This window comes from Thalassophryne amazonica, chromosome 19, assembly GCF_902500255.1.
Source record: "Thalassophryne amazonica chromosome 19, fThaAma1.1, whole genome shotgun sequence".
Classification (NCBI taxonomy): domain Eukaryota; kingdom Metazoa; phylum Chordata; class Actinopteri; order Batrachoidiformes; family Batrachoididae; genus Thalassophryne; species Thalassophryne amazonica.
Window position 1 is genome coordinate 45,066,693 of NC_047121.1, and position 20,444 is coordinate 45,087,136.

The following is a 20,444-nucleotide window of genomic DNA, read 5'->3' on the forward strand; positions in this document are numbered from 1 at the left end:
TTGTTGTTGTTTAGCCTGCAAAAATCCAAGAAAAAAGCCTTACAAATACCGAAATAACTGAAATAAGTTTTCATCTCATTTCTAACATAGTATATAGAAAATGTTTAAGACATAAATTCACAATATATGTACTACAAACATGACTGCTGAGGTTCTATTTTTAGGAGTTTTGGGGGTCACCTTTTCACAAATTTCATCAATTGGTGCAGTTGATTTCAAACGTTCATTCTAAAGACACAATCCCCCCATCGGCCAGACTTGTAATGCGTACTTCAGCGGACAGGAGCACCAGTCAACAAGTAAGCGGCTAACTGTATAATTTAGTATCTTAAAAAAAACATGCACGCATTTAACTCTGTAGGGATTCATGTCTGTGCTACGAGATACTTCTAATGACATTTTCACGTGTCCAGTGCCAAAAATAAGTGGTTTATGCTTACGTGTTTTTAGACTCCCCCATTCAATAACAGTATACAGTCAGCCGGTGATGGTGTTTGTGTTCTAAATCAATACTGCACACATTAAATTATTATTTTTTTGAGTGAACAGATGACCCTCAAAAAACCTAAAACAGAGCTTAGGTTGAAATATGTTGGAAATTCCCTTTAAATCACATCATGAGTATTCAACAGATTTTATGCTTAAAACAAAAATGACGCTATGTTAGAATAAATGAACCTGCTGGTGGATTTTCATATGTGTCGACTGTGTAAAACATTTGCCACAAATGTCGCACCTGAATGGTCTCTGACCTGTGTGGACAAGGTAATGCCTCTTAAGTTTAGAGGGAGAAACAAAACTCTTCAAGCAGATGTCACAACTGTTCGGAGTCAACTGCCTTACTTGAGATTGACCGACAGCTTTACATTTGTGCTGCAGATCATTTTCACTCTGGAACCCAACAGAGCATTTTCCACATTCAAACACACGTAATGGTTCACCCCAGTCATCACTGGGTAAACTGATGTGGATTGGACTCTCAACAACAGAACTCAACACCTGGTAGTTGTTGTAAGTACCTCCAGGTTGACTTGGTATTTCTGCGCCATGGCCCTGCTGCGAGAATGATGGACCAACCATGTTCTGATCTTTCACCAGTTTATGTATTTCAAAGGCAAGTTGAGAGGGAAATAAACTATACGAGTCTGTTCCCTGATTTGGATCTCCTCTCTGTTTGTCTTCACAGTCGTAATTCTTCTCCGATATGCCTACATCTGGTAACATTAACCATTCATTGTCTACTGCCTCAGAGCAAACAGTAAAGTCATTAGCATTGTAGCAATAAGCAACACGGTCATCGCGTGGCTTCTCCACTGCTACACCCGACGAAGACTCTAAACCCCGACTGTGGTTTTCCAGGGAGCTATAGTGATCATTGCCTTTATCCTGGAGTTTTACATTTTCTGCACCTTTACATCTCAGTTGATGGACTTTCAAATGACAACGCTGTGAAAACGTTTTCCCGCACAAACTGCACTTGTACGGCCTTATCCCAGCGTGAGTGTTCACATGCCTCGACAGTTTGTATGGAGTAGGAAAACTCTTAAAGCATATCTGACAAATGTGCGGATTCCTTTTATTACACATTACAATGCTTTTACTGGTTACCTTGGTGTTGGATATCTGATGCCTCTTGCAAGAAAGCTCATTTGCTCCGTTGTGTACGGCACCGTAATTTAATCGTACAGCGTTGGTGTTTCCATACGGTTTTTGCGATGGGATATGAACCCTGATCTTTGGGTAAGGACCTTGTTGATTGTTAAGTTTTCTGAACTTCCCCTGCTGATGAGCCAGCTGTGGGGGTTTGCTCTCATAATGAGTTCTTTTGTGAGACTTCAGATGTGAAGTCTGCCTGAACGCTTTCCCGCACACAAGACATCGGAAGGGTTTCAAGCCGGTGTGTACCATCTCATGCCGCTGTAATTTAGACGCACATGGGAAACACTTGAAACAGTGGAAACACTTGTGCTGCACCCCGCCACGTGTTTGTACTGATTTGCCAATCTGTCCATTTCTAACCGTCACTTCAGAAGCCGAATGATGGACATTGGTTTTCTTTATTGCCTGCAGCAGCAATGAGTTCTCTGACTCTTTGTGATGATGAAACTGCACATTTGGCAGAGAAGTTCCCTGCTTTCGGCTTTCAAAATCCACATTTTGTGCAGACTTTTCCTTAAGCGCACCAATGCGAGACAGCGGGCAATTAATATACAATGATCGCTGTTTGTGATACTTCGACCACACATGGATGCGAGAGTGAACCCTCAAGTGTGTTTTCTGACGAAATCGCTTCCCGCAAATCACACAGCCAAAGGGCCTTTGTCCAGTATGAGTCATAACGTGCCTCTCAAGTTTTGACGCACATGGAAAATATTTTAAACACAAGTGACACTGATGCATTTTGCGACTTCTCTGCTGCACTCCTGTGGCCTGGTGTGCTTCACTTTGATGAACCACTAATGCAGTTATCTGCTCATCCTCGACAATGGCATCTTTATAATCCCAGCAGCTTTCAGTTTGTGCTTCTGATTTCACGTGCAAGTGAGTGAGATCTGCACAGCTGGGTTTAGATGAATGCTTCATTGGTTCAGAAATGGAAACAGTTACATTGCTTGTTGCACTCCTCAAAGAAACTAAACTCGATTCCCTTTGGCGCCTGTGAGTTTTTTGATGACGTATTAAATTAACCTTTATGTGAAACGATCTGTTGCAGATCAGGCACCAAAATGGCTTCAAGTCTTTACGTGTCTTACATTTCTGTTCTTCATTTGACATATGACAGTTACTGGGATGAATGTCTGAACTTAAATCTTCTTCTGATTTCACATCTAACTTGCACAGGTCCTTTACACTTATTCTACACTGTAGCTCCAGTTCCATTGTTGAATTTCCCGGTGAATCCAGGCTGCAAGAGCGTTGTTGCTGAAGTGGTGAACTTGAGGTTTGACTGCAGAGGGACTCCTGTTTTATGCTTCGAGGGACTGAACATGTGTTTGCCATGTTTAGACTGGAATTCAAGTGGACCTTATCCTCCAGTTTTGATGGGCTAATCAAAATGGGAAGAGGTGAAGTACTGGTAGGTGGCTTTATGCAGGACTTGTACAGGTCGGGGTTCACAATTGAGGAGTCAGGCTGATTAGTCTCAAGTGAGATGCTGTTGTCATCATTGACCCCGATGTTATCAGTTGGTTTTATCTGACATTGACTTATCCTTTCTTCCACAGTGAAACAACTTTGATCCGATGTGCTAAAACATGCAGCCGTTCTGTCGTGGGTTGGTTGTGCAAGCTGTTGGCCAGTCCCCAGACTGTCGTCGTCCATACGGTGCACTTTCTGCATATGGGTTTTTAAATGTCCAGACTGCGTGCATGCTTTGCCACACATTTTGCAGACAAAGGGTTTTTGTCCAGTGTGGACCACATGATGTCTCTTGAGTTTATATGCAGATGGGAAAGACTTTGGACAAACAGGACACTGATGCATTTTGCAATCAACACTCTTATGAGTCCTCTCAGCTGGTGATACTCTTACAAGACCTGCAGCAGAGAATACAACATTTGGGGGGGGGCATTAATACAGTTAAGCCTAATAATTACATATTTGCCAAATAATGAATGAACAAGAGCTACAGTAAGAAACCATAAGAAACACAACAAAAGAAAGAAACATAACACAATAGTAAGAAACCAATTCATTAACACTGTTCACACCGATACCTATCAGAATTTTAATTACTGGATAACATCTACATTGGATGACGTAAAAAATTAATAAATTAAAAGGGAAAAAAAACTTTTTTGTACATACATTTACTAACATTATTAGCCTGTAATTAGCAGCCGAAACAGACAACTTGGTACTTGCTAATGACACTAACACTACTGGTGTATAAATTGAAGGGAGAAAGAATAACAACTTACACTTAGTTTGAGTAAATCGTTGAAGTCGTGTATTCACATTTTGACTTGGTCACAATGTTTAAGGCAACTAGCTTCGTTAGCTTGTTTTGCTAACGCGTACGTCCTTCAAAATGTTCGGCCGGAAACGAAGATTTGCCGTTCCTCTCTTTTTAAAAAAACATTATATATATATATATATATATATATATATATATATATATATATATATATATATATATATATGTGTGTGTGTGTGTGTGTGTGTGTGTGTGTGTTATCTACGTTGAAATCGAGTTTAGAAAGAAAAAAAATGAAGCATTGTGGTAAAATTACTTGCCACAAAAAAAATCTACATTAAATCCCCTCAACTCCAACGTTATCAAGTTTGAAACGAACTAGGCCATTTTATTTTTATTCACTTTTACATTTGACAAATACACAGACAAACATACAATGTTTTTTAATTAAAAAACTGTAACAACAAAAATCCAATAATTTGTAAGTACACACACACACACATTGAGTTTCCAATTCCCCTAATTTTTACCTTGGAAAAAGTTTTTAAGGTCAAATCACATGCGGATAAAACTTCATTGAGTGCACACCATTTTTCACCTCATTATCACAAATGAGAGTGATTGAGGCACTTTTGATTGAGATACAAAGCAAAATGTATACCAAATAAGCTTTTCAATGATAAATTCTAAAGTTCACAGAATCCACAATCCAGATCCAGACCAAACTTTGCCAGACGATAGTGAGTGCCAGTCTGCATTTCACTTTCAAATATGAGACTGATTGGGGCATGTTTGATTAAGACAGAATGTAAAATATACATTAAAAGGGGGTTTCAATGTTAAATTTAAATGGCCACAAAATCTGTAATCTGGATCAGATCCAGGTCAAACTTTGTCAGTCAATAAAGGATATTATCCTACATAATGCTCTCAAATATCAAAGAAAGTTGACCTTTTTGACAGTTATGAATTTTTGAAAATTCGTTCAAAGTTAAAGAAAGGGATTTGTCCAATTTTCCAAGATTTTTTTCTGACTTTGACCTTGAAAATGGAATCAGTTCTTGCCTATCAGGATATAAATCTTCAGTAAAAATTTCATAACAATATATGAAAAATTGTGGGGTTCAGGCTGTTCACAAGCAGACAAAACAACCAGGGGTGAAAACATAACCTCCTCCAACTTCAAATCTCATTTTGTCCATCTCAGGACCATTATCAACTGAATATTACCTCAGTCCTGGCCTCACTATGTCCATTGTCTTCCTGTCTGCTTGTGAATTCACAAGATTCTCCTCTTCACATTCAATGCCCTTAACGGTGATGCTCCATCTTCCAGATAAGATCCTCTGCCCTTCCGACTCCAGGATAGCTTTCTCAGGTCTTCTGATAGGTTCTTTGGTCATTCCTCGGTAGAGACTGAAGCTGAAAAGTGTTCAAGCTCTCTCAGTTTGTCCCCTGGACGTGTGGAATGTCCTGCACCAAGCAATTGTTCAGTCTCCTCCACAGACATATTCAACTGGCAGAAACTTATTTTTGTTCTTTAACTTTTGAACCGTCTTGCTATAATACCAAATCACTCCAGCTGGCCCATTCTTGCTTCCATTGACTTTGTTTTCATATCTTCTTTTGGGAATAATAGCTGTGGGCATTTAGGCAGCAAGAGCTACAGCAATGTAACATTTCACCCCAATGACCTTTACCTTCACCCAACTGACTGACCTTTGGTTGATCTTTCTGACAATTGCAGAATCCACTTCCATATGCGTGTGTCAACACTGGTGGGCATCACAGTGAAAACCTTAAAATTTGACCCGTGATTGACCTTGGTAAATGTGACCTCACCTGGGCACTACCAGAACCCACCTACATATGCTCAGTTTGTGAACATTGGAGCTCAGACCATTACAAACCATTTTAAGGCTTGTTCTTGTAATGGTCTGAGGGTACACAAACATTCATGCTGCTTTGAAGGTCCTAATGAGCACAACTGCCTCCATCATCTGTAAATGAAAGAAGTTTGGATCCACCAGGACTCTTCCTAGAGCTGGCTGCTCTTCTAAACCCGAATGATCGTGGGAGAAGGGCCTTAGTCAGGGAGGTAACCAAAAACCTGATGGTCACTCTGTCAGAGCTCCAGCATTCCTCTGTGGAGAGAGGAATCTTCTAGCAGGACAATCATCTCTGCAGCAATCCACTTCTCAGTAAAAGGCACATGGCAGCCCACCTGAGGGACTCTCAGACCATGAGAAACAAAATTATCTGATCTGAGACAAAGATTGAACTCTTTGGTGTGAATGCCAGGTGTCATGTTTGGAGGAAACCAGGCACATCCCTACTGTGAAGCTTGATGGTGGCAGCATCAGATGTTTCTCAGCAGCAGGAACTGGGAGACTAGTCAGGATTGAGGGAAAGATGAATGCAGCAATGCACAGACACATCCTGGATGAAAACCTGCTCCAGGGTGCTCTTGACCTCAGACTGAGGTGACTATTCATCTTTCAGCAGGACAATGACCTAATGTCCTTGAGTGGCCCAGACAGAGCCCAGACCTGAATCTGATTGAACATCTCTGGAGAGATCTGAAAATGGCTGTGCACCGATGCTCCCCATCCAACCTGATGGAGCTTGAGAGGTGCTGGAGAGGAATGGGCAAAACTGCCTAAAAGATAGGTGCACCAAGCTTGAAGTATCATAGTCAAGAAGACTTGAGGCTGTAATTGGTGCCAAAGGTACATCAACAAAGTATTGAGCAAAGGGTTTGTGAATACTGATGTGAGACTTCAGTTGTTTATTTAATAAATTTTCAAAAAAACAAACAACCAAACAAAAAAAACAAACAAACCCCTTTTTCTATGTCGTTATGGGGTGTTGTGAGAAGAACTTTGAGGGGAAAAATGAATTTACTCGATTTTATAATAAGGCTATAGTAAGTTTAGCGAACTTCAAATGTGGAAAAAGTGAAGTGCTGCGAATACTTTTCGGATGCACTGAAAGCAGTGAGTCTAGAATATACAAAATCTTCGCTTTCTAAAACTACAACTTTTTCCACAATATTTTTGTAAATGCACCTGTAATTATAGTATGATGTACAGTATGCCTTTGTACATTACTTTGGTCTATGGTAATTACATTAAATGCATACTGTATGTGTGTCATTCTCAATGTTACTTAGTTAAAGTTACACTTTCAAGAGTACCAAAATATTAACTCATTAAAATGATTAACTTTCTGGCACTAGCAGTATTACTTTATGATGCAAGTGCATTTAATCAAATCAAATCAATTTTATTTATATAGCGCCAAATCACAACAAACAGTTGCCCCAAGGCGCTTTTAGTACTTTCTAATTATTCTGGACCATTTTTTTTATTGGAATACCACAAACCTCAGGTCAGGTTTGCACCAATAGCCTTCTGAGTTGAAGCAGCAGCACTGTCATAGAGCACCCACTGATAAAAGGACTGTTTGATCTCATTTCTCACTCAACACCTGGAGTTAAAAGTACTTTCAGAGTTAAATTACATTTGTAGCTTGGAGTCAACACTGGTGCGGTTACACGTGAGAAGCAATTCCATCCAACACCAGGAAACATTTTAACACAGAATTTTAATTAACACTAAGAATTAAAACCAACCCAAATTTGACCTTGACTTTTTTGAATAATAATCTTTTCCAAATAAAGTTAAAACATTAATTTACATTATGTCTTTACAAAGGTTGATGTAGCAAATTAATATGAATGAAAAGCAATTTCTTAATTTGTTATTACCCAGTACATACCACAGTATTTTTAGTGCATGGAAACCTGAAAGAGCTGGACTCGTACTTTATTATTATTATTATTAATTTGCTCTATTTGACAGGGGTATGTGTACAGGCTTTTCCAAAGCAGAGGACAAAACAGACAAAATAAAAGCAATACAAGTATTTATGCTCATTTGACATTTCAACATGACATTTAACCCTGCAAAGATATTGGTTTTATTGAGTTTATTTTACTAAAAAAGGCAAAAGCGGCAAATATTCCTATTCATACACTGAATGGCAAAGTCGATATTGACCACTAGATGGCAGCAAACACCACTCAATAGCATGTGATGCCACGTTCAAGTTCTATGCAAACCAAAACTGTGACCACAAGCGGTATGTCAGAGGAAGACAACAATGCATCATGAAACAAACAAACAAAAAATACTTAAACCGTGAAAAGAAATAAAACAACTACAGAGACAGACAGACCACAATGTCAGGACGTGGGGCTGCTCCTGATCCCAGCTCTGGGGAACAGAGTCTCACACACATCAGCCGGGTTCCCTGGAGGAAGAAACATATTGAAGTCCATGTGCAAGGCCACAATGACAAGAGCCGCAGGCCGGCGTGTTGTGCACAAAGGACAACGCTTGCCACAGCAGCCAGTCTGTGTGTCGTGGTCGCAGGTCAGCACGGTACAAAAACTACATTTGACAAAACATGAGAAAAACAAATGTCACCCTGTCTTTTTCAATTTGGTGAGGAAACTGCGGTAAGGACACAGAAATGTGCGTGCCAGAAGCCATCACACTGGAGGAGGGCGTGACGATATACTTGTAGCTTTGGTTGTAAGAAAACATGAGTGGAAGTAGTGATCAACAAGTGCTTCCAGTTTCTAAGCTCCTCTGTGTCTGATTAAATGCTGGTTTGTTTTTATGTTGCGTTACGCATGAATTCACTGTTGTTTAAAAAAAAACATATGGATGCAAGAGATGCAGGAACTCACAAATGTGAGATACTGTATAGACACAGCCCAGTCCAGAAATTTACATCTCCTTACTTTGAAATACTAAAAAAAAAAAAACTTTTCCCCCCTTCAACAGCTATAATATAATAGGCAAGTGGCCTCTGTGTGTGTATATAAGTGTGCTTGCATGTGTATGCCTTTGATCACAGAGAAAATGAGGAGAGCTGACACTTGCTGTTTAGTATGCTTATGTATTTTGGGTCAAGGTTGAACACTGCAAAAACACGAAGTTGATGGGACTAATATTTTTGGAGAAATTAATATTAGCTAACAACAGTGAACAATGGACACTGTGCTGTAATACATCATGGGAGTTCAGGGTTTTAAATGTTATTGCGGTTCATGTTAATCTAACAGTGTTGTTGGTGTTATTGATTTATTGTTTTTGTAGTTCAAATGGTTTAGTCAGTTTAGTTAAGTGTCATGTTACCGTTACCATGAGTGACAGTGTAGTGTGATTGATGTCTTGTGCCACCATCTCATTTGTGGGTGTATAAAAATAAAAACACCTGCTTGCAGCAGAATGCAGAAAAGACAAAAAGCTCTGTATGCATGTGTGACATTTCAATCACACATGAAAGTAGGGAGAGCTGATATTTGCCATTTGATATGCTTATGTATTTTGGGTCAAGGATAAACGCCGACAAATGAAACGTTGATGGAAGTAATATTTTTTGGGAAAACTATGGATACTAGCTAACAACACTGAACAATGGATGTTCCAATGTTCCGCAATTCCAGCAGGGGGCAGTAAATCATCTTTATATTAAAAGCATGAGTGTTTGTGTGTGTGTGTGTGAGTATGTATGATTTCATTTATTAAGCTCAATGTAAGTACATAATATAGTTGTAAATACGTAAAAATACATGGATGACCTATTTTATAAACACTATCCAACCTAGAGCCCGTGGATCCTCATGGGCAACACGCTATTATTATTCAGTACCTTTTCCACCTATACAGATGTCCCTTCATCATCTCCAACAATATTGGTGGACAAAGAGTGGATAAAGTTATATTGAAATAAAGAAAATGACATAAAAAGTTACATATTAAACATTATGAAATGTTCTCTGATACTTTGTTATAACACCATTCAACTTTTTTGGGTCCCTTTGAGCTTCTCTATCCTCTCAGAAATATATGTATGCATCAGAGGAATACAAACAGTATGGTACTGTATGGTAAATCTATCTGGAGTAAGCAGTTCTCAAAGAACATGCAACAGTGTAGCAATGGTAAATGGGCTGCATCTATATAACACTTTTGCATCTGAATCAGAAACTCAAAGTGCTTTACAATGATGTCTCACAATCATCCACTCACAGACACATTCACTGATGTCAGGGTGCTGCCATGCAAGGCGCTCAATACACATCAGGAGCAACTCCGGGATTAAGGACCTTGCCCAAGTGCCCTTAGTGATCGTCTGGCGTCGTTGGGGTTTGAACTAACGATCCTCTGGTCTGATGCCCAACACTTATCATAACCATATGTACCTAAGAGAGATTTTTAAATATTTTATTTTTTACACAATATAACCACTTTAAAGTGTTGCACACAACACTGTAGGTCACTGAAGCACCTGTTACACTTGGCCCAGACTGGCAGCAGCTTCACAAGGACAGTTCACAAATTTCACAAAGGACAGTTAAATTGTTCTGAATATGTTCAAAAATTTTCAGTAGGTCAGCTGGATTCCCACCCACCTCTAGTGCCCAGTCAAGACACATCTCAGCTGATACACAGCACAGAACGAATTACTGAGATCTCAAATTTGAGGACGGCATGTACACCAGCGTTGTCTAGAGACAGAGCTAAAGCCAGTTTCCGTCACAGGAATTTGTAGAACATTTTAGGGGGTTTATCACCTTTGTTCTCCACTGCAGGGACTGTCCCTGAAAGATGATTTTCCAGGCACGAGATAACTCTCTGCTCTGGGGTAAGTATTTCTGAGCAGTTCTGAAAAACTGACGCACGCTTGATGCCAGTTGGTAGGTTAACTCACATTTGATAAGATGACAACAATCAACAAGCATCAAACCAGACTTGTGAAAACAATAGCTGAAGAACTGAAACAAACGGCAGCAGCAATGAGGAGGACAGCTCAGCTAAGGTAAGACTAACTATAATGTTTAAAAATATATAGCAGTTTTCATTCATTCATTTTCTATATCCACTTACTCCAGTCAAGGGTCATAGTTTATGGGTTTTTTTGAGAACTCGGAGCCATGCAACTCCAGGACCAGTGATCTTGGTCTTTTGTAACTGGAAGTAATTGGAGACCTCAGAAACAAACAACCTCAGTTACTGCGGTACTGATATGATCTTTCCACTACACAAAACTTATCAAAAATGGTGAAAAATCTCACGTTTTTTTTTTCTTTTCGCTTTTAACATCAATTGTAACACTGAATGGCTTGTACTCTTCAACCTGTCTTAAAGTCCACTGCAGAAAACACGCTGTGCTTTGTAGCAGTTCCGAGATCGTATCAGTACCACTGTAAATGAGGTTGTTTCTGAGATCTTGAGTTATCATAGTTTATTCATTCATTAATTTTCGATAGCCACTTACTCCAACTAAGGGTCATGGGGTGGAACCTATCCCAGCAGTCATAGGGTGTGAGACAGAACACCATCTTGCTGTGAAGCAACAGTGCTAACCACTAATCCACTATGGTGCCCGTATAGGAGTTTTAAACGGTTTAATTACCTTTAGAGAAGTAAATATGCACATGTTTAGCTCTGAACAGACATTTTTATCTGTTCCGTGGTGACTGGCAGTTTCCTCTCAAGTTCCTTGGGCCTCATACAATATCATTAATTAGCCCGTCAGCTTCTGCTCGCTAAAGCAGTGTGTGCATTATAAATACTCCATCCATCCATCCATCCATTTTCTTCCGCTTTATCCGGAGTCGGGTCGCGGGGGCAGCAGCTCAAGCAAAGCCGCCCACACCTCCCGATCCACACACACCTCCTCCGGGGGAACCCCAAGGCGTTCCCAAGCCAGCCAAGAGATGTAGTCCCTCCAGCGTGTCCTGGGTCTTCCCCGGGGCCTCCTCCCAGTGGGACGTGCCCGGAACACCTCTCCAGCGAGGCGTCCAGGGGGCATCCGGAAAAGATGCCCGAGCCACCTCAACTGACTCCTTTCGACGTGGAGGAGCAGCGGCTCGACTCCGAGCTCCTCCCGAGTGACCGAGCTCCTCACCCTATCTCTAAGGGAGCGCCCAGCCACCCTGCGGAGGAAACTCATCTCGGCCGCTTGTACTCGCGATCTCGTTCTTTCGGTCATGAGCCAAATCTCATGACCATAGGTGAGGATCGGAACGCAGATCGATCGGTAAATCGAGAGCTTTGCCCCCCTACTCAGCTCTCTCTTCACCACGACGGTCCGATACAGCAAATGCATCACTGCAGATGCTGCACCGATCCGTCTATCGATCTCACGCTCCATCCATCCCTCACTCGTGAACAAGACCCCAAGATACTTAAACTCCTCCACTTGAGGCAAGGACACTCCACCGACCTGAAGAGGGCAAAGCACCTTTTTCCGGTCGAGAACCATGGCCTCGGATTTGGAGGTGCTGATTTTCATCCCGGACGCTTCACACTCGGCTGCAAACCGCCCCAGTGCCCGCTGAAGGTCCTGATTTGACGAAGCCAACAGAACCACATTGTCCGCAAACAGCAGAGACGAGATTCTGTGGTTCCCAAACCAGACCCCCTGTACACCCTGGCTGCGCCTACAAATTCTGTCCATAAAAATAATGAACAGAACCGGTGACAAAGGGCAGCCCTGGCGGAGGCCAACGTGCACTGGAAACAGGTTTGACTTACTACCGGCAATGCGAACCAAGCTCCTGCTGCGGTCGTACAGGGACCGGATAGCCCTTAGCAAAAGACCCCGGACCCCGTACTCCCGGAGCACTCCCCACAGGGTGCACCGAGGGACACGGTCGAATGCCTTCTCCAGATCCACAAAACACATGTGGACTGGTTGGGCAAACTCCCATGAACCCTCGAGCACCCAATGGAGCGTGTGGAGCTGGTCCAGTGTGCTGCGACCAGGACGAAAACCACACTGCTCCTCCTGAATCCGAGGGTCAACCATCGGCCCATTATAACCATTATAAATACTGTGCTGATTAAATTCATTTTTCTTCTTGTTGCATGAAGCAATGTGTGTGCCACATAAGTTTTATTTTTTTCCCCTCTCATCATAACGCACTTTTTGGATAGATGCAACTAATACTCCAGTGTGACATATAGTCCAGAAAATACCACAGTTCGGTCTGTCACTGAGCAAAACGGCACCAATCCCAATCAGGTGTAAGAGCAGTTTAAGTAAATACGCAGAATCAATCTACTCTCAGTGGTAGGAATTACAAGAAAATTGGCTTGTTAACTTAAGCATTGTGTAGACGTACATAAGAGCACTTTATTTAAAAATGGACAATTAAATTAAAAAAACAAAACAAATAAGCATTAACACGGTATGTTTACTGCATGTTTAAAGGGCAGTGGCTTACTCGCTCTCATAAATAATTGCTTGTTTGTGTGTTTCAACCCTCAATAAAAAAATCCTCAGGCTCTATTGTCTGCCTCCATTGTTCAATTTTTGATAACAACAATCAAAAGAACATTGTGGTGGGTGAAGATCAATAGGCCTTCTCTGAATCTCCTGCCATCACAAGCACAATGGAGAGAACAGCCACAGTGAAGACACATTCCAACTGAGCTCATCAATACAGTTCATGATCTTTCAGAAAAGAAATGTTCCAAGAGCAATGGTTAAAAGTGTTATTTTCTGCACGCACCGTCACCATTTCCACTGACATCCCTTTGACACACACTCCTGCCCTCCAGCTGTGCGAGGTGGTGTCCCACTCCTATTAACCAGGCAACCTCAGAATCAATAGAAAACATAAAGAGGCTTAATCTTTTCAGGTGCTCGCTCCTGATTGCCTATTACACAATAATAACACACTATGAATCCCATGGAGCTTGAGAGAGGAAAAACACAGTCACCTCATCCGTGCACGTCACGCACAGCCGCTCATAGTAAATCTAAAGTAAGTTTATAAGTGAACAGATGGCGCCGGCGATGCCACCGGACCTTTATGAGGGGTGTTTGCTAGCATGTACGGAGGATCCCGCCGGTAACAAGTGTGATATCAGGGGATAAAATTTACTGCCTCGTAGAATGAGATACTTCTGGTGTTTTTGTAGGCTGTGATGGGCTCTAGGTGTCTGGTATTCAGAAATTCTAAAAGTCTGCAGCATAACAGAGGGTTCCAGTAAATGGTTATAGTGTACCAGCACAGCTACACTTTACTTTTTGATGGTTACGCTTTCTGACGTCTCTGTGAGAGCAGAGTTTCTCCCAACATTGTCCAGACTGCCGGTATCTGTTGTTCTAGGCAACAAGTTAAATTCAAAAGCACCAATTATTTTTCCTGAATGTGTAAATCCCTGACAACAGCTGTAGTGCACAACTAATTGGAAACCAAGTGGAATACTGTTTAAAGTAAAAAGGATGCCATAAAAAGTACACGTCATTAAAACCATGTGGAGACACAGAGCTCAATAAGCCGCCACGATTACAGCAGGTTTATGCACTTTTGTTATTTTAAGTCAACATTTACATTGACATGTCAAAGTTGGCCCACTGAATCCCAGCGCTGTGGATGATTGGAGTCCTGGTTGCAGATTCTGGTTGTGAAACTACAAACTAAGCCAGCAGGACAAGTGCATGATCTGGCAGTCAGGCAGGTCCAGTACTGGGACCAGGGCTACAGATGGACTGGACTGTTGTAGAAAGTCTCTCAAACTCTGTTCAAGACCTGGGAAGTACAGAAAAGAAGGAGGAGGTATTAGTTTGGTGAGAATTTTACTGCTAAGATCTTAGTTGGACGTTAAGTTCTCGTATAGAGGACACAGTTAACCCTTTGAACAGGAGACACGGGTCTATTTACAGATTGTAGCATTGTTAAAAGTTTGACAGATTGTTGCTTCTGCTGACATTCAACTTGTTGCAGTGCAGACGTATGGTCAACATGGACTGAATCCCCCGCCCACACACACACACACACAAACTCACTCACTTAAAAAAGGAGGGAGGGGGAACAATCATAATTTGTTCTCTTTGACAAATGAACAGCTTGTCAGGGGATCCAGTGGAACAGAGCCTGTGCTCCTGCTGTGTTCGGATGTTAGGTGGCCGCGTTGGGAGTTCTGCTCAGCTTTACTGGTCCTCACAAATGCTGTCAATGCACAACTGTGCTTGCGTGTGGCTGCACTGCAGATGAACCATGGGCATGTGGAAACTCATCGAGCGTCTCAGATCTCGGTCTCAATGACAGCCTGGCTATTTAGCAGTGGCCTGTAGGGATGTTGCCCTTTCCCACTTCTTCTCTACTCAGCAATTGGCTACAAGTGTTCTTGTCACTGTCTTGGGTGTTGTCACGGCATTCTGACAAAATGATAATACACTCAACAAAAATATAAACGCAACACTTTTGGTTTTGCTCCCATTTTGTATGAGATGAACTCAAAGATCTAAAACTTTTTCCACATACACAATATCACCATTTCCCTCAAATATTGTTTACAAACCAGTCTAAATCTGTGATAGTGAGCACTTCTCCTTTGCTGAGATAATCCATCCCACCTCACAGGTGTGCCATACCAAGATGCTGATTAGACACCATGATTAGTGCACAGGTGTGCCTTAGACTGTCCACAATAAAAGGCCACTCTGAAAGGTGCAGTTTTGATTTATTGGGGGGGGGGGGGGGGGGGGGGGATACCAGTCAGTATCTGGTGTGACCACCATTTGTCTCATGCAGTGCAACACATCTCCTTCGCATAGAGTTGATCAGGTTGTCAATTGTGGCCTGTGGAATGTTGGTCCACTCCTCTTCAATGGCTGTGCAAAGTTGCTGGATATTGGCAGGAACTGGTACACGCTGTCGTATACGCCGGTCCAGAGCATCCCAAACATGCTCAATGGGTGACATGTCCAGTGAGTATGCCGGCCATGCAAGAACAGGGACATTTTCAGCTTCCAAGAATTGTGTACAGATCCTTGCAACATGGGGCCGTGCATTATCCTGCTGCAACATGAGGTGATGTTCTTGGATGTATGGCACAACAATGGGGCTCAGGATCTCGTCACGGTATCTCTGTGCATTCAAAATGCCATCAATAAAATGCACCTATGTTCTTCGTCCATAACAGACGCCTGCCCATACCATAACCCCACCGTCACCATGGGCCACTCGATCCACAACACTGACATCAGAAAACCACTCACCCACACGACGCTACACACGCTGTCTGCCATCTGCCCTGGACAGTGTGAACCGGGATTCATCTGTGAAGAGAACACCTCTCCAACGTGCCAAACACCAGCGAATGTGAGCATTTGCCCACTCAAGTCGGTTACAACGACGAACTGGAGTCAGGTCGAGACCCCGATGAGGACGACGAGCATGCAGATGAGCTTCCCTGAGATGGTTTCTGACAGTCTGTGCAGAAATTCTTTGGTTATGCAAACCGATTGTTTCAGCAGCTGTCCGAGTGGCTGGTCTCAGACGATCTTGGAGGTGAACATGCTGGATGTGGAGGTCCTGGGCTGGTGTGGTTACACGTGGTCTGCGGTTGTGAGGCTGGTTGGATGTACTGCCAAATTCTCTGAAACGCCTTTGGAGACGGCTTATGGTAGAGAAATGAACATTCAATACACGAGCAACAGCTCTGGTTGACATTCCTGCTGTCAGCATGCCAATGCCAAAGACATATCGTTATCTTTGGCTGCTTTCAGTGATGCCTGTATTTGGTTAGACTCTTTCTCTCCGATTGTTCTGTCTGAGTTATTTTCATTAGTTACTTCCTCCAAACCATCAACATGTCTATTAGACCCCATTCCTACCAGCCTGCTCAAGGAAGCCCTACCATTAATTAATGCTTCGATCTTAAATATGATCCATCTATATTTATTAGTTGGCTATGTACCACAGGCTTTTAAGGTGGCAGTAATTAAACCATTACTTAAAAAGCCATCACTTGACCCAGCTATCTTAGCTAATTATAGGCCAATCTCCAACCTTCCTTTTCTCTCAAAAATTCTTGAAAGGGTAGTTGTAAAACAGCTAACTGATCATCTGCAGAGGAATGGTCTATTTGAAGAGTTTCAGTCAGGTTTTAGAATTCATCATAGTACAGAAACAGCATTAATGAAGGTTACAAATGATCTTCTTATGGCCTCAGACAGTGGACTCATCTCTGTGCTTGTTCTGTTAGACCTCAGTGCTGCTTTTGATACTGTTGACCATAAAATTTTATTACAGAGATTAGAGCATGCCATAGGTATTAAAGGCACTGCGCTGCGGTGGTTTGAATCATATTTATCTAATAGATTACAATTTGTTCATGTAAATGGGGAATCTTCTTCACAGACTAAGGTTAATTATGGAGTTCCACAAGGTTCTGTGCTAGGACCAATTTTATTCACTTTATACATGCTTCCCTTAGGCAGTATTATTAGACGGCATTGCTTAAATTTTCATTGTTACGCAGATGATACCCAGCTTTATCTATCCATGAAGCCAGAGGACACACACCAATTAGCTAAACTGCAGGATTGTCTTACAGACATAAAGACATGGATGACCTCTAATTTCCTGCTTTTAAACTCAGATAAAACCAAAGTTATTGTACTTGGCCCCACAAATCTTAGAAACATGGTGTCTAACCAGATCCTTACTCTGGATGGCATTACCCTGACCTCTAGTAATACTGTGAGAAATCTTGGAGTCATTTTTGATCAGGATATGTCATTCAATACGCATATTAAACAAATATGTAGGACTGCTTTTTTGCATTTGCGCAATATCTCTAAAATTAGAAAGGTCTTGTCTCAGAGTGATGCTGAAAAACTAATTCATGCATTTATTTCCTCTAGGCTGGACTATTGTAATTCATTATTATCAGGTTGTCCTAAAAGTTCCCTGAAAAGCCTTCAGTTAATTCAAAATGCTGCAGCTAGAGTACTGACAGGGACTAGAAGGAGAGAGCATATCTCACCCATATTGGCCTCTCTTCATTGGCTTCCTGTTAATTCTAGAATAGAATTTAAAATTCTTCTTCTTACTTATAAGGTTTTGAATAATCAGGTCCCATCTTATCTTAGGGACCTCATAGTTATATAAATAAATAAATAAATAAAATTGATTTGATTTTGATTTGAATTGTATGCTCCCTCAAATCTTGCGACATCTGTGGCATTGTGCTGTGTGATAAAACTGCAAATTTCAGAGTGGCCTTTTATTGTGGGCAGTCTAAGGCACACCTGTGCACTAATCATGTTGTCTAATCAGCATCTTGATGTGGCACACCTGTGAGGTGAGATGGATTATCTCAGCAAAGGAGAAGTGCTCACTATCACAGATTTAGACTGGTTTGTGAACAATATTTGCGGGAAATGGTGATATTGTGTATGTGGAAAAAGTTTTAGATCTTTGAGTTCATCTCATACAAAATGGGAGCAAAACCAAAAGTGTTGCGTTTATATTTTTGTTGAGTGTACATCTAAATGTCAATCTATTTCTACTAACAGTTGCATGTGTTTACTGACTAGTTATTTAAAGTCTCAGGGAACAATCACCATTGCCCAACCTCTAGTGCTCAAAAATGAACCAAACACAGAAGTGAAAACCAACTTGAAGTTCCTTGACTGGCTGCTTGAGGTTCACTTGATGGTGCAACTGTTACTGAGGCAATACTGTGGTCATACTTTGTTATACGTGCCTGCAAAAAATAAATAAATAAAAGGATTTATTAAATAACCAAACCAAAGTTAGCATGTTAGCCTTAGCTTGTTTGGGAAGATAGAGGCCACGTTTGGGCTTCATTTATCCTGCCCAGGTCACACTGGTGTTGCCCACACTCCATCTCTTTAGCTATTTATGGGTGAGTCGGGAGATAGGCGGAGTGAAACACTGCCAAGTTGGCGAGATCCAGAGATGCCCCGGTTGAGTTTCAAAGTCACTCTTCAGAAAACCTATGGGAGATGTTACAGCAGGTTTGTCCAATATATAAAAGGTCTATGACAAACACGCAGAATTAGTGTGGCAGTACTGTTCTCATGTCAATGTGAACTTGAGAAATGAGTGTGGCAGTTCCGAGAGTTATTCAGCACTATTTAATAAGTTTTGTTTGCTTTCATTTGAAGACACAGCATGTGTCCTTTCAAAGAGTATACATTGCCTAATTAGCCAATATGCACCACAACATAAAATTCCCCCACTGTACACAGACCTTTTTGGGAGGATTTGAAAAGTCTAAATAAGTGCTACCAGAGCGTGTGATACACCCTGGGAAGTGGGATCCTCTGGAGATGGCTCACTGACAGCTAATTGAGCTACGGAAATCACAGACACGAGGGTTTTATTAAGAGCAGAAACACGTCATTCTTCAAACATTGCACACAAAGTCTGTTTCATGTTGGGATGTTTTAATCTGGGTACAGACGGGAAATAATTTTGCTTTTAGTCTCTTTGCACACAGATGTGCACATGCTTATGGATGAATTATAGAGAAGGTTGAAGGTGCCTCGAGTGACTATTCGATTTTTTTTTCCTTTGCCCCAACTGCCAAAAACCCCTAAGAGAAAGACGTAAAAGAAAATCATATACTTCCATTAACACGTTCAGTCACACACACATTTCTAACACCCAATTCCCTTTGGGGCCACACAAAGAGCCCCACTGAGAGGCTCAATACAAATAGACAGTAAAATTCAAAAAACACCATCCCATTAGCACTGGGATGGAACTAAACCACCCAAGAGGACCAACCATTATTCTGCTTCACAGCCAACATGCAGGGAGCTGAAAAGGCTGCGGTTAAAAATTTGCGTTTTTCAAAACCAAACCATTATCAATGCCCCAAACTGCCTTTTATGCTAAATGTTAAGAGCCTTTTTTAAAGTGATTATGGCATAAATATTGTGTGCAGAAGGAAGGGTGTGATGGCGTGGGGTGCTGTGTGACAAGGAGGGAAAAAGGGCTCCTGCATGAAAAAAATGATGCCTTCTGGGCTTCTGGGGCTTTTAAGCAGTAGCCAAGACCTAGAGCCAGTGGTTTTTAGTTGTGCTACACCGACTTTCAAACTGGTCAATTTAACCAATAAACGAGGTGGTAATTAGCGAGTATTGGCTCATGAATATTGTTCATTTAGTTGGAGGAAAAGGAAGAAAAGAAGATGAGAGGTTGACTGTGTGGAGTCCAGCCACAAATTAAAACAATACTGGGCACATGTTTGTGTTTTGAGAGTTCTGGAGCAAAGAGACACAAAATGTCTTATTACTTGTCCCGTGGTAACCACCCAACTACAGTTGTGGTCACAAGCTTACACACTAATCACAGAGATGAATGTGATGACAATATCTGGCTTTTAGTGATTTCTTTGTTGTTTTCCTGGGGTGCAGTGGCTGTGCAACTGGGGTCCACTTTTAATTGCTTTTGGGTTTTCTGAAAACAACACAGGGTCAAAGTTATACATACAAGGTTAAAAATATCTAGACACACCCACTTAGATGATTTGGTCAGTGGTATTGAAAGTTCCAAAGAGTCTTTGTACTTGCTAAGGCCTCTTAACTTCCTATTAGGCGTCATAATTGGCTTCAGTTTGTAGCTTCTTTGTGCCGCTGCCAACAACAACAAAAAGGGTTTGTTTGGCGGCTCTCC

General features: G+C 41.6%; 2 protein-coding genes across 2 annotated transcripts in view; both read right to left on the reverse strand.

Annotated features, from left to right (window-relative positions):
- On the reverse strand, positions 1-4,055 carry LOC117500724 (zinc finger protein 624-like). The gene is made up of 2 exons (XM_034159489.1): positions 3,921-4,055; positions 1-3,536 (listed from the first exon to the last, which is right to left on the reverse strand). Exon 2 carries the CDS (start codon positions 3,481-3,483, stop codon positions 664-666), a length of 2,820 nt encoding a protein of 939 aa, XP_034015380.1. The 5' UTR covers positions 3,484-3,536; positions 3,921-4,055; the 3' UTR covers positions 1-663.
- A 10,286-nt stretch (positions 4,056-14,341) lies between these two features.
- Positions 14,342-20,444, reverse strand: part of dph6 (diphthamine biosynthesis 6) — a 173,693-nt gene continuing 167,590 nt past the window's right edge. Inside the window, exon 15 of the mRNA XM_034195656.1 lies at positions 14,342-14,537. Coding sequence (XP_034051547.1) covers positions 14,419-14,537 — 119 coding nt within the window. The 3' untranslated portion in view covers positions 14,342-14,418. The remainder of the gene's footprint in view (positions 14,538-20,444) is intronic.